This window comes from Chelonoidis abingdonii, chromosome 5, assembly GCF_003597395.2.
Source record: "Chelonoidis abingdonii isolate Lonesome George chromosome 5, CheloAbing_2.0, whole genome shotgun sequence".
NCBI lineage: Eukaryota > Metazoa > Chordata > Testudines > Testudinidae > Chelonoidis > Chelonoidis abingdonii.
Window position 1 is genome coordinate 64,580,327 of NC_133773.1, and position 26,727 is coordinate 64,607,053.

A 26,727-nucleotide genomic window follows, 5' to 3' on the forward strand; every position below is an offset into this window, starting at 1 on the left:
CAGGCCCGGTGGATGAAGCTCCAGTTGGCAAATTGGGTAAAGCTGCCTGCGGGGAGGAAGTGGTTGCTGGCGTCCCACTTGCACGTCACCTCAAGGCCTTGCCCTGTTCCAGCTTCCTTTTCAGGTTTTCCACATGTTGGCAGCAGATGGCATCCTTCAGGGTCCTCTCCAGCTTGGTTTTGGTTCTCGGAGTGATGATGGTGTACGCCGTGTTCTTCACCTGTAGCACCAGGACTCCCATCTATTACAACCAAAGCTAAAGCATCTGACAAATTACCTTTAAAATTAGGGTGAACTTTCAGAAGATTTCTGGATTTCCATTTCCATCTCCATTTGTATACAAGAGGGTAAGTATATTTCTTGCAAAAAAAAAATTAGGCATAATCTTCAATGACAAATGACATGCTACCATGTGCCAAGAAAGATGGGGGATATAGTCACCTCCAGCTTCAACTGAAACAGCTTTGTTCTCAATCCCCTGAATAATTAATAACTACTTTGGCAATCAGTCATGCATTCCTTAATGGCACCTGAGGCATCAAGTGTCCCATTCACTTGCTCCCCCAAGTAACAATAGATTTTATTACATCAAAGTTTCTAGGCCAAAGTTACAACTGACATAACTGAAACTAAACAACTCACCAGAAAGAATGTTACCCAGACACATATTGTAATAGTTCATAAGGTTTCTTTCAATCATATATGATTACTGTGTAAATTACCAATGTATTGGGGGAAGGAAGGGAAGAAGTGGAACAGGCTTTCACAACATACTTGAAGATTACTGGAAATCATTTTTTGGCAACATTTTTTCCCCTTTTACATACCAAAAAAGCTGAATTGCAAAATCATCATTAAGTAATCCTTAGTACGTAACGTACCTCTCCATGAATCAAAGACTCAAAACAATTGGACGGAACATGGAAGAATGACTCAAAACGATGGACATTTTTTAAAAAAAAGTTAGGAAGCTTAAAATGATACCAAGTTAGTTTCTATAGTACAGACAATTTCCAACACCTCTGCTTCAGAAGACTCCAAAACAAATAATTTACTAGTATAAATCATATATACAAGTGTACGAAGGTTCTGGAGAACAAGTATAAAACAGAGGAGATGAAATAAAATTAGGTCTAAAATAAGGGATGGCCTGCTGGTAAGTACTCAAAAAGTGAAGAGCTTTACATGACTGAATTCTGTACTATGTATACAAGTATTTGAAGAAAAATAATTAGATCTGGTCAGGAGTCTTTGCCATCTATGCTGGTTAGGGTCTGAACTAGAGTAAGAGCTTTCTATAAAATGATGCTGCAACTAGTGACACTACTACTGAAACTCTCTTTGTCTGATTAAGTCTGAGAAACAAAGTCATCAGACTTACCACCATTCTTCAGATACTAAATCATCATGTAAAATGCTGGTCTCCAATTTAATATACAAATTTTAAAAATAAAACTATTATAAATTACAGCAGAATTAAACAAAGTCACTCCCCCCACCTTAGGAGTCTTGTGCCCCTCACTGTGGGTGGCCTCCAACAACAGAAACAAGCTTGCACTGCTTTATTTCAGTTTTGCTTCATTTCTCCTCAAACAATCTCTCATTGCTAATCTGCCAGGCCTACCCCTTCCCCTCCCTCCCAGCAGAGTGGAGGTGGGGGGAGGAACATGTTAACTGTTTAGGACCAAGTCATAAAAGTAGACCAGTTATTTTTCAGCATCCATTTGTTACTTTACTCTGCATTCATTTAGACTTTTTGCTTCTGTACAACCAGAACCATCTTTCATTTTTGGACATGTGGATTTCTACTTCTTTTGAAGTATAGTGTGATATAGGATTACACAGAGGGGGTGGAAGGTCCCTGGGAATTGGGGAGAGGTAGAGGAATAGGAGGGGGAGTGAGAGGGGTCTCCAGGCTGGGAAGGAGGGTATCAGGGTTGCTACCTGCTCCCAGGCCTGGTCCAGACACTCTGGCTTCTGCTCCATGGCAGCCACTCCAGATCCTCTGGATCCCACTCCCATCATTTCTCACCCTTCCCTCCAGGGCATGTAACAGGTTTATGTGGAGGTAGAGCCCCCCACAATATTTCTATTGTAGGAGCACTAACCTTCCACCTCCCAGAATTACAGTTAACAGCAAAATTAGTGACAGTAAGTTTTGTGCAACAGTTTTCAATATCTGTAGCTTAGATTAAGTAAATTCAGTTTTGAAGCTCATCACTTGTGATTCATGTGAAATATACAGTGCCACATAGTTGATGGTCACATGGGCTGCATATTGAAATATGAAATATTATACTTTATAGCTTGTTACATGATAAAATTTGGGGTATAAAGAGCATTTCCTATTTCAAAGGGAGAAATGAATACATAGCCAGACAATTACTTTTGGAATTGAAAAAAACATATTTGTTATACTTAGGGCTTCTGTTTGGGAGGGAAGGTTAATGCACCAGTTAATGCACAACACTTTAGAGTGCTTTAAAAATCATAGTCCCCAAAGTCCACCTTATTGCTCTATGTAGACAAGTATCCATTTCCACTGTTTACTGGATAAACACTGATTTGTTTTTTCTTTTTAAATCAAGGGTGTTTTATCTGATTCTGAACTCAAACCAGTGAAATTCCACTGATGTGAATGGAAATACCCCTGACTGATACCTATGCAAGTGAAATCACTATGATTATGTGTATATATCTAAAATGATGTATATTTGTACCATATTGTACATACAAATTGTATGTATATGTTATGTCTATACATACCTCAGATGTATGTGATAAATTGAGAATTATGAATGTGTCACTTGCCCACTAATCCATCTCTCAGACACATATCCTCACATTCCAAATCTCTTTAAATCTTCAAACAGCTCCCATTGTTTTAACTCAACCTTACAAAGAAAGATTTCCTCCCTCTACTTCTGAATGTGAAACCTTACCTCCAAAATTACATATGCCTCAAGCCCAGAATGGGTAAAAGTCAATAATGACAGAGTTTCTATACAGATAAATAATATAACCTTAGAGTTGACGATCTCACGATCCTGCATAGCTAGAAAGAGAAGTTTTATAAAAGCATAAGAAAAGTGAGATTTCTCTATGGAATAACATATACAGAATATATAACAGACTGATGTGGTGAAAAGGTTTTAACACCACTTGTTTTGAATAATCTGGATAAATTAATAGTGTCTTTACCACTTGTGTAACATGCCCATTTTAAACTCATTTATTCATCATTTGTTCTTCAAAAACTTCATTCACTTGATCCTCGCAATGGGACAAACCTCTTAAACTCAAGACTTTTTGACAGACTGGATAATAATACAGAGAGTAGAGGATAAGTCCATCAATGTCTATTAGTTAGGATAGGTGAGGATAATGTCCCTAGCCTCTATTTGCCAGAAGCTGGGAATGGGCAACAGGGGATGGATCACTTGATGATTATCTGTTCTGTTCATTCCCTCTGGCGTACCTGGCATTGGCCACTGTCAGAAGCCAGGATACTGGACTAGATGGACTGTTGGTCTGACCCAGTATGGCCATTCTTATGGTCTTACATATATGATTGGAGGAAAAAGCTACTAGGGCAGAAACAACATTCTAAAGTTTTTATTACATTCTTGTCCAGCAGAAAAATGGCTGATGCTAACCAACTTACTCTTCATCAAATTATGAGGAAGATAATATAAATTCACCTCTCTCAGTTCAAGTAAGTATAATCAGCTCTTATTACAGCATCTGTTTTGTACAGAATGGCATAAATGTAAAGATAAGGGAATTCTGAAACTTATGAATGTGTTTATTTAAACCATTCCACAAATTTCAGATGGATTTTGGATTACACACAAATCCCACCTGTTATATGTGTCAGGGAGAAAATGAAAAAGCTAGACAGCTGCCTAAAAAACCCCACCTATTTTTGGATTTTATGTTACCATTTTCTAAAATTGAATATACTTTGTCAAATTTTGCCCTCACTTATACATGTTCCACTCCCTTTAATTCAGCTGTGTGAAACTGTAAAGCCTGGCTACGTTCACAAACTGAACTGAATTTTGGATTCATATGAACATTTGGCAATGAGCTAGTTTCAGGATTCACTGTGAGTTATGTAACAGTTCTATTAAGAAGTTATCACACTAATTTGTTACATATACAGGTGGCAAATGTATGATCTTTTAGCAGGTAAAAAACCCCCTAACGTTTCACATTTTTGTTAATAATTTGCAATTATTTAGTTCCTTACATTTAAGTATCCAAAGCACTTTACAAATATCATTATTATTTATTTGTACTGCAGTAGCACTTTGAGGCCACTATCAGGATTGTGCGCCCCTCCTCCCCCAAAACCCACAAATTATGGGAAAACTGAAGTGAAAATGGCAAGAAAACTCAAGTGAATGAGCCAAATGAATTTTTGGTGCAATGCCACTCAAGTTTGTTGGCTTGAAGCATAAAACTGAGCTACAATATGGGTTATTACAATATGAATTACTTTGACCCAATATGTTTTTTCCTTCAATAATGAGTTTAAAAATAGTTTTAGCCAACATGGCCAATAAGGGTAATTAGGAGATAAGACACACAGAATAAGCTATGAGGAACTGGATAAAAAAAACCAACCCTGTAGTTTTGAAATATAGAGTAGGCATTCTGGACCAAATTCATTCGTGGTGTAACTCCACTGATGAATTTGACCCTTTATCAATATTTTCTCATCCTTGGAAATATATAAATATTATTTTGGCTGCTAGAAGGCAACAGCAATATGCTGAAGAACAAAATTGATATACATTAGTGCAGGCCTGCACAACACGCGGCCCACGTGGGCTCACTGTGCGGCCTGCAGGGGATGAGTAGGTGGGCTCATTGTGTGGCCTGTTGGGGGTGAGTAGGCAAATGGTGGGGGGGGGCTGAAGAGGCGTGCCGTGGGCGTGGCGAGGGATAAGGCAAGCTAGGGGTGGGGGGCTGAGGAGTGAGAGGCGAGCAGTGGCGGGGCTGAGGAGGCGAGCCGGGAAGTGGGTGGCTGAGCGGCGAGCGAGAATCAGTGGATGTACTGTTCTACTGATCTGGTCTGGCTCCCATCTCCTCTCCAAGAGTTGCAGCTGTCTGGAGGTGCCTGCCTTCCACGCCTTCCTCAGTCACACCTCATTCATTCAACAGGGCAATTGATTACAAAGTGGGGGGAAGGTCTTATTCTACTTCTAGCAAAAAGACATTTTTCTTTTACCTTAATTATACTACCTTAGGGACTCGCTATAACATATTAGCGAGGTTCAATACCGCTGTTTCGGTGGGGCAGCACTGGGGAAGGAGGGTTTGTTTCCGCGGGGTGGGCAGTGCAGGGGAGGGGAGTGTTTCAGGAGGGCTGGGCAGCGCTGGATGGGGGAGTGTTTCGGGGGGCATGGCGGCGCTGGGGAGTGTTGGGGGGCAGGCCCTCAGCTGTTTACTTTGGAGTAATATGGCCCTTGCCGCTTTACGAGTTGTGCAGGCCTGCATTAGTGAATGATATTTCAGAGAGAGGACTTGATCTTGAGATGTGTTGAGTACCTGGAAGTTACAAGTGCAGCTCTCAGGATCAGTGCCAAAGTGTGTTCCCCAAGAAAAATGTAAAACTCAATGAGTGTTTTGCTTCTACTATAAAACAATTAGCAAAGACCACCATTTTTCTGTATTTTAGCTATTTACAACAATTTATGCCACTCAGAAACTTGGCTGTGTCCTTGTAATGGCAAGTCACAACTAACAAATAAATTTATTATTTCAATTTTTCCCCTGAAAGAATTCTGGCTGATCTGTGTAATTTCCCAATGAGCTTTGAAATGTTGTTTTCCAGCAGACAAGAAAATCATTCTTTATGCTGGCTGAACTCTTCCCAAAACTAGAAAAAATGTCTTTTTCACTGTACTGCAAGTGTTTTTCTGAAGTTTCTGCATGAACAACTGACCCCACAACTTCTCAATCCAAAGCTATCCATGTTAACCACAAGAAGACAGTAGTTATATTACGGAAATAAAATTTATGGTCCTGGAAGACAGACTTAAGAATAATAATTGTGATAATAATGGAAGATAACAATTAGTAACTAACTCTAAACAATGAAGCCACTCTCCTGAGACGTAGTATTGTTAAAATTTTGTTTTCCTGATACCTCTTGGTCCTGAAACAATGTTACTTACTGGAATGAGGAGAGTATAATGGATGCAGAATCCAGGTTCAGAAGAAAAATATTCATCGGATACAAATCTTATCCTGATCTGGTTTCCTTTGGAGATTTGTTTACTTGGCACAGTACTGGAACCACACCAGCGCCCTAAAATAGTGCCATCACTCGGCTCTTCAACTTCTACAAAGTCGTACCTGAAAGAAAAAGAAAATCAAACATTTATTGACTGATGCATTTCCTACAAAATCCTCATGATTTACTCAGCATAGTCACATTTCATTTAAAAAAAACCCCAAAACAAATGTCTCTTTTCATACTGAAAGTATGTCATTGAAGCCAGTAATTTTAATCCTAGTGTCTTCATCCAGGTTGCTACTGGCTTAAACACATAATAAAGTCATTCAGTGGAGTTAAAAGGAAGTTAGAACCAGAGTTAGCATTTTGAACAAAAACTCTTAGTAACAAATGTTTGTTGCTTATATGGAAAACAAGTACAATATATGGGATAGAGAGGAAGAAAATAATCATAAAAGAGAAAAGAAAAATAATTTTGAAATATTTTAAAATGTGACACAGTAATTGGTATGTGCTATATTTAGTAGCAGTGATAGTAGTATTTTACTGATGACCATTGTTCAATGGCTTCTTTTGCAGCTAACAACTTTCTCCTCCTGTACTCTGACAGGAAAGAAAGCTTGGAAAGGCTTCAAGTGGCATTAAGTTCTCAGTCCAGTAAAGCTCTTAACCGTTTTCTTAACTTCAAGCATGTGTGTAGTTCCACTGAGAGCTTTGCTGGATAGGGCCTAAGTACAGAATGCACCAAAAATTATCCAGCATTTTGGGCAACTGTCTCACAATGGATGGTCTGGAGATTGAGTTTTGAAGAAATAACACAAACAATGAAGGTATATCTCATCCCAGTGTTTTGTCATTCCTATCCACTCCACTCATCATCTTCTCCAAGGAACAATCATTAAGAATAACCATCTGAGTAGACAGCTTTCTACTTCACCCCTCAAACAGAGGCACAGACATTATTAGGGAGAGCATAAGACTAATTCAGTACTGAAACTCCCAGGAGATGTAACACAAAAAGGGGACAAATGTGCTTAAAGCCACCTTTGTGTAAACCAGATCTTTGACCAGTAGAAGGCCAAAGTGGACCCTAATGTAAGTTAGGTATCACAGGGGTAGCCGTGTTAGTCTGGATCTGTAAAAGCAGCAAAGAGTCCTGTGGTACCTTATAGACTAACAGACATATTGGAGCATGAGCTTTCATGGGTGAATACCCACTTCGTCTGTTAGTCTATAAGGTGCCATAGGATTCTTTGCTGCTTTAACGTAAGTTAGAGCACTCATGGAGTTTGTTTCTATTACTCTACCACTTTCTCACTACTATAAGGTGCATACTTCCTTTACACCACCCTTTTTGCAGTCTTGGCTTTTGAGTCACACTGCAACAGTGAATACCTCTAGTTTCTAGCTTCTCAGACCTTCCTCAAACAGTCATGAAAGGAAATTATTACTGTTCACAGGATTCTGAACAGGAGTGAAAACATGGCAGTTCTGGTCAGTTTTCCCTCTGCTGCAGCTTGGGAATCTCTGTGCAACAGCAGAGGCACTAGAGTTGTCCATACGAGGCTGCACTGTTATTTAAGCTTGAAGGTGTCTTTGGAAGATTATATATAACATAACATCCATCTCTAATGGTTATTATATATATATATATAAAATGATCATTCAGATTTTGAAAACAGTGATTGCAAATGCCTGGGGAAGTTTCCTACTCTGCCTCAATTTTTCTAGTATTGCTCACATTCTTCTACACATATATACATGAACACATACCAAATACATTTCTCAAAGCAACCTGAATTGGTAAATCATAAATATAGTTCAATTCTTTTCTTAGAAACAAATAGTACTACCCACAACTGTAACTAATACTCTGATTTTAAAAAAGAAGAGAAAAACACACACACTCTTCTAAATAAGGCAGGCATTGCTTAATGTGAAAATCATTACTTCGTAACAATTTTCCATTAAAGTTTTCTGTATTTTTTTTCAGTAAACTTACTCTCTATAATTATTCCCAGTTCTCTAGCTAGACAGCAGGCAATAAATTCTCGTGCTGCATGTCTGTGCAAGTCAGGCTCATATATTTATTATCTCTGTTTAAAGGACCAGTATTTTTTCCACTTAATTAAAAATGAATAAAATGAACAAGCTCATTAAAATGTGTTCGCAAGATATTACTGCCATGTACTTGAGTTTTAAATCTTCATTGAAATCATGGTATACTACGAATGGCTTTATCACCATTGTATTTGATTTTCCAAATCAGCATCATACACTTATACAATTTGATTCTTAAATTCATCCATCAGTATTTTTCTTTTATGATCATGTGTTAGTATGAACACAATGTGAATGTAATAGTAATACAGCCTCAGGGATTTGAGAACATGTTTTAATTTGCCATTTAAACGCAACGTATACGTTTTTAAGAGGCTCTTTCTGTAGTTTACAGCCTCAGCTAGAAAACAAAAGAAAGAAGCCATCTCGTCTTCTATTTCATGGAATGTGAATAAAAATCTGTTAGGTGTTATATTTATTGACTTCAGACTCAAAAGTATTGGATGTCAGGCATACTACAGTCACCAGTGCTTCTATATAATTTATGCACTTCTTTCTATTGCACCTTCCAGACTCCTGGTACCCTAGGGGTAAAAGCACAATTCAAATTCCATAGCTTTAAACACAGAGCTTTTTAAAATGAACACTAATAACTCAGCTAGATGGGAGACTAAGTAAGGATTCTGTCTAGTGTACAAAAGGCAGGAATGAGAATAATGACTTATATGCAAAATAGGCCCAGATAAGAAGGTTCATCTTTGGCTCACTTTTATATTCAGTCCTTGTCTTCCCAATCTTTGTACATGTTATTTGAAAACAAGCTTCTGTTGCAACCAGTATACTTTTAATTCAGCATATGTGTCGCTAACGATAATTTGATTGAGCCTGACTTTGAAACACTTGAAAGCGGTTCGATATAAAAAGAACAGATCACGTAAAAGTAAAAACAAAAAAATAACCAAACCCAATATCACTGATAAGTAGAAAGTCGTATGTCCCCAGGTGACCATTCAGCAGACACTGTAATCCTTATAATGCACTCACTAATATTGTATTGCAGTGTGCACAATTGCCCAAATCACTATTTAAAGGATTTACTAAACCTATTTTATGAGCCAATTAAACATAACTTTCTCACAGCAACATGATACAGTACATACAGAACTAAGTGGTTTATAATGATTACTCCCTTTTTCTAACATCTCCCTGGGGACCTATAGAGGATTTATGTTCAACAAACAAATCTGGTGCTCTAGACAAAATTTCTGCTCTCATATGGGAATCTACAAGCTGTAAAGATGAGTTTCTTGCTGTTGAGCACAGCGGTAGGCAGTTTTTTGTACAGAATAGGTATTACACCATTAAAAGAGGAGAATCTTTACACAGTCTATCTACATCAGCAGAAAAACAGCACATTTCCCAAACATACTGAAATTCTGTCAATTAACTTTATCCCTGTCAGTTATCTAAAGCAACTGTTTGGTCAGAGCCTGCCAAATGGATCAGATGTGCATCTCGAAATTCCTAGCATTGCACGAGTTGACTGGAGTCTAAACTTGCTGTAAAAGATAACAAAACAAACAAAATGGTTCGGAGTCTCTAGTGTTTACAGGCTCAAATTGTACTTGGATGGTGTGCAAAACTGAACTTTCATGTGACAGGGCTGAACAGTAGCAGTGGCAAAATCCACAGCGATCCAAAACTATACTTTCCGATGTAGAGATTTGTTAGTCAAAACTCAGAAGGCACTGACCACAGATAAATTGTTTCACATTTTCCAATGAAGTTACAAGGATGACTTATACACTAAAGAATTGTTTGCCTTTAAATAAAATACCTTTCCAGTTTTTCTTTTGCTATATAAAAGCTAGCTTGAGACTGCATCGTCTTCAGTACTATAATGAATTATAGCACTAATATAGTGCTTTACGTTTTCAGTATATTATACAAACAGTCAGATTTTGGACTACAGGGCGGTTTATTCAGGAAGCGAGGTGACCTTTTTAGTCACGATCAGCCCGTTTTTCTTTCCTCTACTTCTGTGGTAGCATGCATATTCCACTTATTTTTGGTATGTGTGCCTGGGACAGTGGACTGAATTAACAGATTATTTATGCAAGGGGCTATTTATTTGTAATGAGCGAATAAGCAATGAAAATTGCTCTCTAAATTTCAAGGTCTTTCTAGCCAGGAAATGTATTTTTCCTGGGGAATGTATTTTTCCCTCCTCTCTGTATTTTTCTGTGGTTTGCATTGTCATTTGCTAAAAATATAACATGCTAATTACCTGGGCCTGCAGCTTCAAGATGTTTGTGCATCTTCCCCGTCTCTAGTAATTTCAAAAAATAAATCAATGAATCTATAAACAGAAGCCCATAGTTAGTATAATTCATCGGATCAGAGAACCTGGCTCTTTCTGTTCTTCTGTGTATGCATGTATGTTTTATAAATGAACATTTACTTAATAAAAATGCCTTTGCTTTGGTGAGGTGTAATATTACTCCCTCCCTCAAGTGCTAGTTAGAATACAGAATTGTTCTTTTATTGAAGAATAGGAAATTGGTAAGAACCTCCAACTTGTATAGTTATTTGCTTGATCCCTGTGTCAATAAATTTGCTCTCCCTCTCTATAGAGAAGATTGTTAGGGACTAGAGCTGGATGAAACATTTCTGATGGAACATTTTGACTTTGGAAAATGCTGATTCATCAAAATTGATAGCTCTGTGGAAATGTGACTATTTCAACAAATTCTGATCGACATCTGTTAGGTTTCTGATGGCAACTTGGTTGCCAGGAAATATTTCAAAAAGGTGAAAAGGAAGTGTCATTTTGACTTTTGCTAAACAAAATTTTGGAATTCCCATTCCACAGGAAATTTCATCTTGTTTTTAATTTTTTGTTTATTTATTTGTTACATTTTGGAACTAATTTTTATTTTTGCAATGGGATGGGAAAGTCAGTTTTTGGCCTGGTTTACTTGGGACTGTGGGTTAGATTAATTGAATATCTGTCTACGTAAGGGGACCAAGGGATTGGTAGCAGCTAGCAGGCTATACAGAATTCACTCTAACTTACTGGTGTTGTAAGTGATTATTAGATGTTCCTGCAGGGGTGGCAGAAACTTCCTAAAAGGCGGGGAGCACCAGTGCCCCAACTGTGGCTCTGCCCCCACAGTGCCCCTCCCACCACGGCACCTCTTCCCCCCCGAGGCCCCGCCCTCACAGCATGCCTTTCCTCCAAGGCCCCGCTCCTGTGGTATCCCTTCCCCCTGAGGCCCTGCTTGCTCACCATTACGGTCAGTAAAAAGTGTGAAGGGGCATCGGCCCCAGGCCACCTCGTTCCAGCGCACCTGTGTTCCTGGTGACATTAATGTTGTCATTTTTGGCCAAGCAAAATGAGATTCTACCCTTAACTTAATGGCATTTATGTTTGATTGGTTTTTTGCAATGTGATAACTATTAAATACCACATCTGATCAATTCCAAACTTACAGAGAATGTTCTAGGCACCAATGGGCACTGAGAGCCCCTGGCATGGAGGAAGGGGACATGAGGAACATACAGAGCTAATGGAATGTGGCAGAGGGTGAATGTGGGGCTTAGGGTTCCTAACATGGTGGAGAAGGGAGGAAAAGAGGGACATGGGGGGAATAATTGCTACTTGTACTGCACCTTTGAGTATGCGTACTACCAGTCCAGTACCTTTCCCTGAGACTAAAATACATTAGCCCAGAAGACAGATGCACTGTGTGTCTTGTCTCTTTATACAGGAAATAAAAACAACACAATAAAAGAACTGAAAACCAAAATGCTAAAATAATATTGTGATGGGTTGGATCACAGAAACCTCTTGGGGCTGCCACTTGATGTGCCAAGACTACTTCTGCCCCTGCTTTCCTGCCCTGGCAGCTTAGGAATTCAGTGCCCTGCCTGGTTTGAGCCAGACCCATTAGCCTGCTGCAAACCCGACCCAGAGTCTAAACCTCTAATAGCTGTAGGCTTGACTGAAACTTACAGAAGTGTTCTTGTCTTTAACACTCAGATGCCCAACTACCAATGGGATCGAAATGCAAATAAATCTGTTTTACCTTGAATAAAGCTTATACAGGGTAAACTCCTAAATTGTTCGCCCTCCATGACACTGATAGAGAGATATGCACAGCTGTTCCCACCCCACCCCCCTGCACCCAGGTATTAACACATATTCTGGGTTAATCAATAAGTAAAAAGTGATTTTATTAAATACAGGAAGTAGATTTAAGTGGTTCCAAGTAGTAACAGACAGAACAAAGTGAATTACCAAGTGAAATTAAATAAAACATGCAAATCTAAGCCTAATACAGTAATACAATTGAGTACAGATAAAATCTCACCCTGAGAGATGTTTTGGTAAGTATCGTTCACAGACTGGACACCTTCCTAGTCTTGGCACAATCCTTTCCCCTGTACAGCCCTTGTTCCAGCTCAGGTGGTCGCTAGGGGATTCCTCATAATGGCTCCCTCTTTGTTCTTTTCCACCCATTTATATATCTTTTCGATAAGGCGGGAAACCTTCGTTCCTCTTTGGAGTCCCACCCCTTCCTTCTCAATGGAAAAGCACCAAATTAAAGATGGGTTCCAGTTCAGGTGACATGATCACATGTCACTGTAAGACTTCATTACCCACTTACCAGCACACCCATATACAGGGAGACTTACAAGTAAAACAGAGCCATCTTCAGACAAGTGTCCTGGTTAATGGGAGTTATCAAGGTTCCAAACCACCATTAATGGCCCACACTTTGCATAATTACAGTAGGCTCTCAGAGTTATATTTCATATTTCTAGTTTCAGATACAACAGTAATACATTTATACAAATAGGATGAACACACTCAGTAGATTATAAGCTTTGTAATGATACCTTACAAGAGACCTTTGGGATGAAGCATATTCCAGTTACATTATATTTAAACTCGTTAGCGTATTTTCATAAAATCATATAGAGTGCAATGTCACAAATATAAATGTAAATAATGCTATCAAGAGCACTGTGTTCGAATCTGGAAGAGGGAGTGTCAGAATGGAGGGGGAATTTCCTACCTTGGTAGATTTCATCCCCTTCTCCAGCTATTGTACAATTTTATCCCTAAATCTGATCTTAAGGTATTTCTACACTGGCAAGTTTCTGTGCTACAAATTATACCACTTTTATTAAAACTCTGGAACTAAACCACTGTTGCGTGTCCACACTGTGCTCCCTGTGACACTGGAGCATATCTACATTAGCAGCTCTTGCAACAGCAAAGACAGCAATACATTGTGGTAGCTATCCCACTGTGCAACAGGCCGCAGGGTACTTTGGAAAGCATTTGCAATGCCTCATGGGGCAGGCACAGCTTCATGTGATGCAGGTTTCCCAATCCCATTATTTCATGGGCATCCTACTACATTGCCAGCTGCTTTTCAACTGAAGTGGGTGGGGGGAGAGTGTGTGTGTGTGTGGGGGAGACAATGTGTTTTGGGGGACAGAGTGTGTCAGCATGCTGTCTTGTAAGTTCAGACAGTGGCAGGAATCAACTAGTCCTGGGGCAGTGGGAGGGGGAAACCCCGACATCAGCCCCTGCCTCTCTCCCTGGGCTCTCACAGAAAACTCTCTCTTTCTCTCTCACACACACACACACACACACACGCCTGCCTCTGAGTTCAACAAGACAAGCATTCCACATTAATGGTTTGCTTTGTGTCCAGACGCAGATCAGCACAGCACGCAAATGCTGTCAGAGAGGGTGCCTTGAAAGGGCAGGGGGGCATATCTCCAGGGCAGTTGAGTTCAAAACAATGAGCAAAGCGGTCACTTGAGGCATTATGGAACAGCTCCAAAGGCCAATTACAGAGCAGAAAGCAATCAAGTGTCCACACTGGCAGTAGAGTGCTGTAGCCTCTGCGCAAATAGCCTCACGACTCTCATCGAGGTGGTTTTTGGACAGTGCTGCAACTGAGGAGTTTCTGTGCACAAAGTGGCTTGGCAGTATGTACAAGTCTGCAGTTTGAGTGCAAAAAGCTGCTTTACTGCGCAGAAACTTGCCAGTGTAGAGAAGCCCCTAGAAACTTCAGAACAGCCATTTAGTTCTTCTGCCTTTGAAATGGACCAGGTAACATTACATTTATTTATTTATTCATTTCCACATGAGGATATTCCCCTGACAAATTTTCTTCCTGGATGAAAAGACCACTTAGCACAGGGGTGGGCAAACTATGGCCTGGGGGCCGCATCTGGCCCTCCAGATGTTTTAATCCGTCCTACAAACTGCCTCCAGGGAGCAGGGTCCAGAGCTTGCCCTGCTACAGCTGAGAAGCGGGGTTGGGGCCTTGCCACACTCCGAGTGGCTCCCAGAAGCAGCAGCATGTGCCCCCTCCTGCTCTTACACATAGGGGCAGCCAGGGGACTCTACACACTGCCTCCGCCTCAAGCCGCCCCCGCAGCTCCCATTGGCCGGGAACCATGGCAGAGTGCAGAGCTGCCAGGCTGTGCCTCCATATAGGAGCCAGAGCGGGGACTGTCACTGCTTCTGGGAGCTGCTTGAGGTAAGCACCACCCCTGATCCCCCTCCCACCCTCTGAACCCCTCAGGCCCAGCCCGGAGCACTCTCTTGCACTCCAACACTCATCCTCAGCCCCACCCCAAAGCCCGCACCCCCATTCAGAGCCCTCACCCGCCCACCCCGACCCCAACCCCAACCCCCTGCCCCAGAGCCCCCTCCTGCATCCTGAACTCCTCATTTATGGCCCCACCCCAGAGCCCACACTCCCTCCTGCATCCCAACCCCCAATTTCTTGAGCATTCATGGCCCACCATACAATTTCCATACCCAGATGTGGCCCTCGGGCCAAAAAGTTTGCCCACCCCAACTTACTAGCTGCCAAAACAAAACAAAAAAAACCACCACTCCTCCATACTTTAGAGAAAAAAACACCTTAGCAGACTTCGAACCCTTGTATCAGCATCAACAAAGATTGAGTGTCTGTATGGAAAAGGAATGGGAGGAACCATTTTGATTACAATTAATAGAAATGTGTGACCCAGGTGCTGAGAATTTAAAAAAAAAAAAAGAGAAACACTGTTCTAAACAACATCAACGTAATTTAAAATGATTGTAAGAGCTCACTTTCTGTCTATTCTCTTTCTGTGAAAAGTTGCCTAACAGCAGTTTGCCTGCTAAATTGAACAGCCTGTGTAGTGTACTACCCCCAGTCCTCCTCCCCTCTACATGGACTTGGCTGGGCCTTGCGCTTGGTCAGAGGGAACTCTTTAGGACACCACTACAGATTATGCAGCAGTTGGAAAGGAGAAAAGCTGTGCTTATTAAATTACAATATTGACTATGGGTTGCTTCTTTTAAATAAAAATGTAATAATGATTTCTCACTCTCAGTCATCTGAGCTGAAACAAATTTCCAGACTAGGATCTCTATACTGCACAGTATAATTTATGTGCTCTAATAGCTAGTAGCAAGATGCAGCCTAGTCAGATGTGATCCAAAAAATTAAAAGTGAATACAAACTCTTTCATACTTGGAAAATGCTGATAAACTTACACATTTTCGGTAGTAAATATTACTTCCTGCCTATATAGCAGATGAGGGTGATATTGAAAAATAATATACCACCATGTCTCTATTTACCATGAAGTAGTGATGACTAAGAACAAGTTTTGCTGTTGTTCAACAGATATGTGTGGGAGATATGCCTCAGATGTATGTGTCAGAGATATCTGATATAAATCAACAATAACATACTGTAGATTCTACACCAATCTAATTTTAATTATTTCAGTCTAGAACATGCAATGTTGGAGGTCGGAAATTGGCTTCTTGAGTCGTAGACTCGTTTACAGATCTGTCAAATGTTTGCCCGGTGTTATCTTTCAATTGTAATTTTCTCAAACTAATTAGTTGTGGGACCAAGTATTCCAAATACAAACAACTAGTTTTGTATTTCTATATGATTATCTAGGAAGACATCCTTTATAAAGAATGACCTAGTCTTAATATTTCATATGAACAAAAGAACTAGGGGTCCAATTTTCCTCTCATTTCCACTGCTGAGTTAATCATGGATTTACATTAGTATAAGTGAGAGGAGGATCAGGCCACTAGGGGTTAAAAACAAAAATCCAATTTTCAAATAATTTAACTGGCAACATAGATGCACATTACTTCACCAACCTCTCTCTGGTCTTACAGACCACATATCATTTTTTCTGAATCTGCCTTTGCCAAGGCATCACCTGTAGCTGGAGCCTCTACATCAGGAGCTGGCAACCTTTCAGAAGTGGTGTGCCGAATCTTCATTTATTCATTCTAATTTTTGCGTGCCGGTAATACATTTTAACTTTTTTAGAAGGTCTCTTTCTCTAAGTCTATAATATATAACTAAACTATTGTTGTACGTAAAGTAAATAAGATTTTTTAAATGTTTAAGAAGCTTCATTTAAAATTAAAATGCAGAGCCCCCTGGACTGGTGGCCAGGACCTGGGCAGCGTGAGTGCCACTGAAAATCAGCTCGCGTGCCGGCTTCGGCACCCGTGCCATAGATTGCCTACCCCTGCTCTACATCTTGCTCATTACATCTCATTGCTTAAAACCTTGGCTTTAATCTAAAATTCAAGAACTCTTACCTTCAGCTAAGAGTTCTTAGAGCATCAGCAGTGTATTTCAGTGTTGGCTGATAGTGAAAACGAAATAAAAAGAGCTATAGGGAATAAACCATCGCTATTGCTATCTTAAGTATTTGCAAGAGCTGTACCTAAACACATGCTTAATTTTAAGAATATGAGTAGCACAACTGAAGTCAGAGCCTTAGTGATTCAGTCCAAGTGAACTGGCAGTGCCAATACTAGCTGTACTGGTAGGCCTATGACAGGTTATGTGCTTAAAGTATTCCATATTTAGGCATTGATCCTGCATGCATCCATCTCAAAAAGACGTATTGGAATAGGAAAAAGTACAGAAAAGGGCAACAAAAATGATTAGGGGTATGAAACAGCTTCCATATGAGGAGAGATTAAAAAGACAGACTTTTCAGCTTGGAAAAGAGACGAGTAAGGGGACATAAGATAGACGTCTTTAAAATCAAGACTGGTGTGGACAAATTGGAGAGAGTCCAGTGGAGGATAATGAAAATGATTAGGGGAGAGTCTGAAGAAACTAGTCTTATTTAGTCTGCAGAAGAGAAGAGTGAGGGGGGATTTGATAGCAGCCTTCAACTATCTGAAAGGGGGTGTGACAAAGTTCCTCCTCTACCTTGGTGGGTCCTACGCTTATTGGCAGAGTTTGCTCACCTCAGTGATCTTCCCCACAGTCTGGGTCAACTTCTCCTGTGTCTGATCAGGAGTTGCGGGGGAAACCCGGGCCCGTCCTCTACTCCAGTTCCAGCCCAAGGCCCTGTGGATTGCAGCTGTCTATAGTGCCTCCTGCAACAGCTGCATGACAGCTACAACTCCCTGGGCTACTTCCCCATGGCCTCCTCCAAACACCTTCTTTATCCTCACCACAGGACCTTCCTCCTGGTGTCTGATAACGCTTGTACTCCTCAATCCTCCAGCAGCACAGCCTCTCACTCTCAGCCTTGTGCCTCTTGCTCCCAGCCCTCACATGCACTTCCTCTCCTCTGGCTCTCCCTCCTTGACTGGAGTGATCTCCTTTTTATCCAGGTGCCCTGATTAGCCTGCCTCGATTGGCTGCAGGTGTTCCAATTAAGGCAGACAGGCTGATTAGTTCTAGCAGGTTCCTGATTACTCTAGTGCAGCTCCTGCTCTGGTCACTCAGGGAACAGAAAACTACTCATCCAGTGACCAATATATTTGCCCTCTACCAGACTCCTGTACCCCACTGGCCTGAGTCTGTCATAGGGGGTTACAAAGAGGATGAATCTTGGCTGTTCTCAGTGGTGGCAGATGACAGAACAAGGAGCAATGGTCTCAAGTTGCAGTGGGGAAGGTCTACGTTAGATATTAGGAAACACTATTTCACTAGGAGGGTGAAGCAGCACTGGAATTGCTTACCTAGGAAGGTGGTGGAATTTCCATCCTTAGAGGTTTTTAAGACCCAGCTTGACAAAACCCTGGCTGGGATGATTTAGTTGGGGTTGGTCCTGCTTTGAGAAGTGGGTTGGAATAGATGACCTCCTGAGGTCTCTTCCAACCCTGATCTTCTATGATTCTACATAAATAAGTGTTATTTACTCTTTTCCATAACACAAGAACTAGGGATCACCAATGAAATTAATAGGCAGCAGGTTTAAAACAAAAGGAAGTATTTCTTCACACAACACACAGTCAGCCTGTGGAACTCCTTCACAGAGGATGTTGTGAAGACCAACACTATAATAGGGTTCAAAAAAGAACTACATAAATTCATGGAGGATAGGTCCATCAATGGCTATTAGCCAGGATGGGCAGGGATGGTGTCCCTAACTTCTGTTTGCCAGAAGCTGAGAATGGGCGACAGGGGATGGATCACTTGATGATGACCTGTTTTGTTCATTCCCTCTGAGGCACCTGGCATTGGCCACGGTTAAAAGACAGGACACTGGGCTAAATGGACTTTTGGTCTGATGCAGTATGGCTGTTCTTATGTTATATTCTATAAAATGCACATAAGTGTTTTATGGACAAGGACCTTGGTCATTCCATAATTCAGCTCCAAGCAGCCTTTTGGCTAAAGGTGTACCCACCTATAAAACATTTTTCTGTTAGTAATCTATTACTAAAATGACATGAAGCATCATTAGAAAATACAGCGATACAACATCACTGTTTACAGACAAAAATCAGAGGCAAGAGACTGAAGTATTGTCATTCAAGACTCTCTCTTATAATTTGTATTATTTTTAGGACTGGAAAAAAAAATCCAGCCTAGTACCTTGATTTATTTTACGCAGAGTTTCCACCAGCCACACACTCCTGGGGTTATGGGAGCAGCCATAGCTAAGGAGGGGCAAAGATAACATACATATATTGTTATCTTACACTTACCAAAATTGAGACTCATGTAGATTTCCTTCCCCCAAACACCTTCCTGTGGGTTTTACCAAGTGAAAAATCCGCATAGTGGACCCAAGCAATTTTGTAGTTCTGTACATGGGGGAAGAAATGTGCTTCTAACCCTTGCAGGAGCTCAGCTTATGTTTGAAGCATAAAAGGACTTTACTCTCATTTAACTTTGCATAGCTACAAGTTAGTGATCATAAAATTATCCAAGCCTATATTAAGCCCACCCACAGTACGTGAACCAATGACCTATATGAAATAGTATTTCTATTATTTGTTGTCTTTTTATTTGGCCTTTGTTTCATATTATGGAATTGTTCTTTTGCCCTACAAATTTTTTTTTATCCTTCCCAGACTAAATAATCCTACTTTTTGCACATCTTCATTATATGTACATCCTGCCAGACTTCCCTTGGCTGCTCCCCACTACCACACATTGGCCCTATGCTTCAGTGATTCTCCCATAGCTAACAGGGCTGCCAAATTTCTACTCACACAAAACCAAACACCTTTGCCCTGCCCCCAGCCCCACCCTGCCCCAAGGCCCCATCCATGCCTCTTCTCTGAGACCCTGCCCTCACTCAGTCCATCCTCCATTGTTCACTCTTCCCCCACCCTCACTCACTTTCATCAGGCTGCGGCAGGGGACTCCAGCTGGGGGTGCGAGCTGGGGACAGAAATTAGGGTTCAGGTACGGGAGGGGGCTCCAGGCTGGGACAGTCGGGTGGGGTGTGGGAGGGGGTGAGGGCTCTGGGTGGGAGTGTGGGCTCTGGGATGGGGCCAGAGATGAGGGTTTTGGGGTACAGGAGGGGGCTCCAGATTGGGGTCAAGGGGCTCAGAGTGCAAGAGGTGGGCTCAGGGCTGGGGGGTGGGTTGGAGGGGGTGTGGGTTCCAACTGGGGGAGTGGGTTATGGGGTGGGGCTGGGGATGAGGGGCTTGGGGTGCAGGAGGGGACTCAGAGTTGGGGCAAAGTATTGGAGTGTGGGAGTGGGTGCAGGCTCTAGGAGGGCATTTGGGTGCAGGAGGTGGTTTGACCCAGGGCAGGGGGTTAGGTTGCAGGAGGGGTTTTGGGGTACAGGCTCTGGCTGAGCAGCGCTTACCTCAGACGGCTTCTGGTCAGCGGCGCAATGGGGCTAAGGCAGGCTCCACATGGGTCCCAGAAGTGGCCCACATCTCCGGCTCCTCAGTGGAGGGGCTGGGGGGCTCTGCGTGCTGCCCGTGCCCACAGGCGCCACCCCTACAACTCCCACTGCCTGTGGTTCCCAGACAATGGAGCTGCGTAGCCAGCATTCGGGGCAGTGGCAGCACACAGAGTCCCAGTGGCTACCCCTGTACCTAGGAGCCAGACACGCTAGCTGTTTCCAGGAGTTGCACGGACCCAGGGCAGGCAGGGAGCCTGCTTTAGCCCTGCTGCACCACCAACCGGACTTTTAGCAGCCCAGTCAGTGGCAGAGTCCCTTTTTGACTGCCCATTCCAATCAAAAGACAGATTCCTGGCAACTCTAGTGGCTGGCGATGTTGGGTTTCAGGCTGCATTGTACCAGTGGAGCCAGGGCCAGCTTTAGGAACTGTGGGGCCCGATTCGAATGAGCTGCTGCGAAGTCCCGCCTCTGTCTGCGGCGGCAGCTCAATCGCTGCCGTGGAGGAAGGACCCTCCGCCGAAATGCCACTGAAGACAGTGGCAATGATTGAGCTGCCGACGACGACAGTGCCGGGACTTCGGCAGCAGCTCAATTGACTGCCGCTATCTTTGGCAGCATTTCGGCAGAGGGACCTTCCTTTGTGGCAGCTCAGTTGAGCTGCTGCTGAAGACAGTGGCAGGACTTCAGTGGCAGCTCCTTTGGGACATTGTGGAGCCCTTGTAGGGGTGCGGTGACCGATTCCGGGGAATCGGCTGAATCGCCCTAAAGCTGGCCCTGAGTGGAGCAGCTTAAAACAGCCACAGTGCACAAAAGGATTGGGGACAATATTTTTAAAGTTAACCAAATATAATACATACTACTCTTGATTTATTTCACCTGAATTTAGCAGTTCATCCCAATATATAGCAAAATCCATATAATTTGCTTGAAGGTGCTGACTATTTAGGTAAAAAGTACGAGACAAAAGGACAGTGAGAAAAAGAAGTGAAGCTGGACAACAGGTGAAGAAACACAAATGTCTGTCTAGGATTAGGACAGTTGGTACGTCTGCTGTTTCTGATGATTAAACAGGAGGAAGCTGCTTACAGACCTGACAGTGAGACTGCTGACTGTACCGTACTCAGACGTTCAGTAACTTAAAAACATCAGGGTGGGAGTGCATGCTATGTATAACTTACAGTATTTAGAGACTATACATAGTAAGTTTAGATTATGCTGTTGGCCTTGTCTTTGTAGTTTGCATTTAACTCCTGACATCATGATTTAAGAAACCACACAAGAAAGTATCTGGATTCTTGGAATCAAAGCTGCTAAACTATCTACACCACTGAACACAGAAGGCCACAACTGTAGAGTCTGAGTCTGTTTTTAAACCTTTTAGTATATTCATTTACTTGTACCTTTCAATAAATAACCAGAGGAAAAAACTCCATCAACATTGACTGTTCCCAGAATGTCAGAGAAAGAAACAAAGATCTAATAGTACAGCACTCATTTTCGGAGAAAATAACTTCAGTCTATACCATTAGAAACAGACCCGACAACAGTAACATGAAACAATTTTAGAAGCAATAAATTAGGATTAGGTTCATTTACCAAAATATTTTGATACCGTGGATCTAGTTTACTTTATTTAAACAGTCTGCTTGAGACAGAGTACCAGTGAGGAATTTTAAGGAGTATGAAATGTTTCCTAAATCAATGTATGCAGTCTCTGGTGTGAGGAAAGGGTAGGAGTTAAATCAGCTGTCTCCTGTAGGGCACACCCCACTGCTAAACTAGGAACAAAACTGATATTGGCAGTAAAAACAGATATTCAAATGCTTTCCAAACAGAAACAATTGTAGGCAGTAGCTTTCTAGTTAAGTATAGGTAGTGAATTTGATAGTCAAATTTGTAGCTATAAACTCAGCTTCTGTCGAGTATGGTTAGTGCATTTGAGCTTCAAATTTATTTTTTTTTGGGTCTCAATAACCTTTGTTCTAACTGAGAATATTTTGAGTTTTCTAATTTTGTCTCCTCGTGTATTGTTTGTGACTTTTTTGCTTTGTCAACTCTGCATAAAAAGTGGTATATAAACATGATAGTCATTCAGCAAATTTTAACAAGTGATAGACAAACCTGAAAGAATTTGGATCCATATTCTACATTCATGATTAACCCTTCATTTGATGTCTCTCTCTAACTTTGCTGATATTACTACCAACTCCACTGCAACTTTTCAGCAAGTCTTGCAGTTTATAATCGGCCAGGTTCCTTCCACAAAATTGCAGTGCCCTGGGACTCCCATGTGCCATAGAATCTCCAGGAGACTGTGCACTGGCTCTCAAGCCAACAGCTGATTCAACAGGGGGTATGTCTACACTACAGGATTATACCGATTTTACAGAAACCGTTTTTTTAAAACGGATTGTATAAAGTCGAGTGCACGCGGCCACATTAAGCACATTAATTCGGCAGTGTGTGTCCATGTATGAGGCTAGTGTCGATTTCTGGAGCATTGCACTGTGGTAGCTATCCCATAGCTATCCATAGTTCCCGCAGTCTCCCCCACCCCTTGGATTCTGGTGAGATCCCAGTGCCTATGGGGCAAAAGACATTGTCGTGGTGGTTCTGGGTACAGCCTCACCGCTCCCTCCGTGAAAGCAGCAGACAACGGTTTTGCGCCTTTTTCCTGGGTGAACTGTGCAGATGCCATAGCACAGCAAGCATGGATCCTGCTGAGCTCAAGACAGCAATCATGGACTTTGTAAACACCTTGCGCATTATCTGGCAGTCTATGCTGAACCCCGGACCTGCAAAACCAAGCGAGGAGGCGGTGGCTACAGCAGCGTGGTGACGAGAGTGATGAGGACATGGACACAGATTCTCTCAAACCACGGGCCCCTGTGCTTTGGAGATCTGCTGGTAATGGGGCAGGTTCTAGTCATTGGATGCCTTATTGCCAGGAATAGCACAGGCTGGTGGACGCATAGTTTTGCAGGTTTGGGACGATTCCCAGTGGCTGTGAAACTTCGCATGTGTAAGGGCACTTCCATGGAACTTTGTGACTTGCTTTCCCTGCCCTGAAACGCCAGAATATCAAGATGAGAGCAGCCTCACAGTGAGAAGTGAGTGGCAATAGCCCTCTGGAAGCTTGCAACGCCAGACAGCTACCGGTCAGTCGGGAATCTATTTGGAGTGGCAAATCTACTGTGGGGGCTGCTGTGATGCAAGTAGCCAAAGCAATCATTAAGCTGCTGCTACGAAAGATTGTGACTCTGGGAAATGTGCAAGTCACAGTGGATGGCTTTGCTGCAATGGGATTCCCTAACTGTTGGTGGGGCGATAGATGGAAACCCATTCCTATCTTGGCACCGAGCACCAGGGCACCCAGTATGTAAACCCAAGGGTACTTTTCATGGTGCTGCAAACACTGGTGGATCACAAGGGACGTTTCACCAGCATCCACGTGGGATGGCAGGAAGGGTTCATGACGCTCGCGTCTTCAGGAATACTACTCTGTTTAAACGGCTGCAGCAAGGGAATTACTTCCAGACCAGAAACACATTGGGGATGTTGAATGCCTGTAGTATCTGGGGAATGCCAGCCTACCCCTTGAAGCCATGGCTCATGAAGCCATACACAGAGCAGCCGGATAGTAGTCAGGAGTTGTTCAACTACAGGTTGAGCAAGTGCAGGATGGTGGTAGAATGTTGCATTTGCCGTTTAAGGTGCACTGGCGCACATTACTGACTCGCTCAGACCTCAGCCAACCAATGTCCCTTGTTTATTGCTGCTTGCTGTGTGCTCCACAATCTCTGTGAGAGTAGGGGGGAGACCTTTAGGCAAGGTGGGAGGTTGAGGCAAATCACCTGGCCGTGATTACACGCAGCCAGACACCAGGGCGGTTAGAGAGAGCAAACCAGGAAGCGGTGCCATCGGGAAGCTTTGAAAATGAGTTTCATCACAGGCTAGGGTACGGTGTGAGTGCTGTGTTTGTTTCCCTTGATGACCCCCCCCGATGACTCATCCCTGTAAACAACCCCCTCCCCCTTCGATTACAGCTTGCTTAAGGAAATAAAGTCACCATCATAAATCATGATTCTTTTATTAATTCATCATATAAAAAGAGGAAAGAACTGACAAGGTAGCCCGGGTGTGGTTGGGAGGAGGATAGGATGGGAGGAGGAAAAGGTCTACTCAAAAAATTCAAAGTAATGACAGCCTTTTGGTTGGGCTGTCCCGGGGGTGCAGTGGGCCGGTGCATGGAGCCTCCCCCACGCGTTCTTACACGTCTGGGGTGAGAGGATGTGGAACACGGTGAGGTGGTTTATACAGGGGCTGCAGCGGCACTTCTGTTCATTGCTTGTTCCTGAAGCTCTTTCTTCCTCTCCCATTCTTTCTTTTTTGCTCCTAACAGACGCCGGAGCATGTAGTTTGATCATGGCAGCGCCCTAATTGATCCCGCCCCGCTGATCTTCCTGCCTCACCTTATCTGTCTGCTCACCACCTCTTCATTCGAGTGTCCTTGTGTCCTCACGTTCACTGGTATCTTTTCCTGTAATTTTGCTACTACGTCCTATCCACGATGCAGATGAGCTCTTTCAACTATGGTGGAGGTCGCTTCATGATTTAGTCGCGGAACTTTCGACATGGGCGCGTGTTTTTTGTGTCCGTCCTTACCGCGGAACATGATATCTGCAAGTTGGGATGCCTCTGTTGCGGGAAGGAGGTGGCCATGAAGATAGTGGGAGCGGTTGAAAAATTTGCAGCTGGTGAGTGAGGGTCATGGAAAAGGGGAGCAGAAGTTATTTTAAAAAGATCATTTTACAGACATATGGCTTTACTCCCTTCACACTGAATAACATTATTCACCTTACATAGCACATGTGATCTATGGCTTAGGGAGGTGTGGACTTGGAAAGGCAAATTGTGCCATTCTTTAAGGGAGGAGTTGCGTCGGTGGAACTACAGATGATAGCCTCACTCATTTCTGGAAATCTGAGAGGTGTGAGGATTATTTTTTGAGATTGGGCGGAAGGTTGATCAGGACATCAAGTGGATTCCCAGGCAAGTCTGCTGACAACTGATTGCTTTTCTATGATGGAGATATGGTCGTTGGATATGGGGAAGAGTGGACGTGTTAATTTCTTGACTTTAGAAAGTTTTGTCGGTTCACGTTTCTTGCCAGAAGTTAAAGATATGGATGTATGAATGGGACTATAGGTTGATTAACTGGCTGATCATTGGGTCAATGGGTAGTAGAATGGTTTGATTGTCTTAGTTGGCAGTGGCCCTGGGCCGTTTTGTTCAATCTTCTTAATGATTGGATGATGGATTAGATTTGCACTCCGAGTTGGATGGGAAAAATTAAAAGGGGTGGGGGGGGAGGGAGAGGGTAGTACGTGCAGGGTGGGATAGGTCAAGAGTGACTTAGTCACTGGAGGATGGCTAAAAAGAAATTTGAGGTCACAAGGAAGTGCATAGTTGATTGGATGGAAGATCTCATGCATGCTAGGGTGGATCCGATGACTTAGTGCGTTTTGCAGAAAGGGATGGGGATTTTACAGGGATGAGAGTGGTTATGATTCACCAGTGTGCCTTTGTTTGCCAGAGGCTATTGGATTTGGGCTGATTAGTAGGGCCATTGCAAGTTTTCAAGGGAAGTGATTATTCCTTAGTTGGACTGTAGGCACATCTATAGTATTGATCCAGTTTGCCCGCTCCCCCCAAAAGGATGTTTTGAATCAATTTGTAGCGAGTTCAGGCTGGGAACAAAAATGTTAGGGGTGGGCAATGAATTGAGGGAGAGGCTGAGGAAATGGGTGAGAAGAAGATGAGGGGGGATTGAAGCAGCCTTCCATACTGAGAGGGGGTCCAAGGATGGGTGTTGTTGTCAGTGGTGGCGATGACAAACAAAGTCGTTAAGTTCAGTGAGGGTGGTCTTAGGCTGGATATTGAAAAACTGTTTATAGGGATGATGAAGCAACTGGGAATGGTTCGTAGGTAGGTAATGGATTCTTTCTTCTGTGAGATTTTAAGGCCAGTTGACCCAAAGTTGGCTGAGATGATTGTTTTGTGTTGGTACTGCTTTGAGCAGGGTGTTGGACTAAATGACTCTGGTCCTCTTTCTATTTTTCTATGTTCCCCATTTAAATTAATGAGTTGGATTTTGAAGTTCTGGGATTATCCAATTTGACTAATCTAAATGTTGTGCATATTGTGCTCAATTACTTTAGAATTGAGTGGTGCTCTGAGTAGCT

At 42.5% G+C, this 26,727-nt stretch overlaps 1 protein-coding gene across 2 annotated transcripts in view; it reads right to left on the reverse strand.

Moving 5' to 3' along the window:
• Positions 1–26,727, reverse strand: part of PDGFC (platelet derived growth factor C) — a 245,712-nt gene that overhangs the window by 54,144 nt on the left and 164,841 nt on the right. For both annotated transcript variants that reach the window (XM_032779132.2, XM_075066348.1), the window contains one exon: positions 6,186–6,366. In XM_032779132.2, the coding sequence (XP_032635023.1) occupies positions 6,186–6,366 (181 nt within the window). The remainder of the gene's footprint in view (positions 1–6,185; positions 6,367–26,727) is intronic.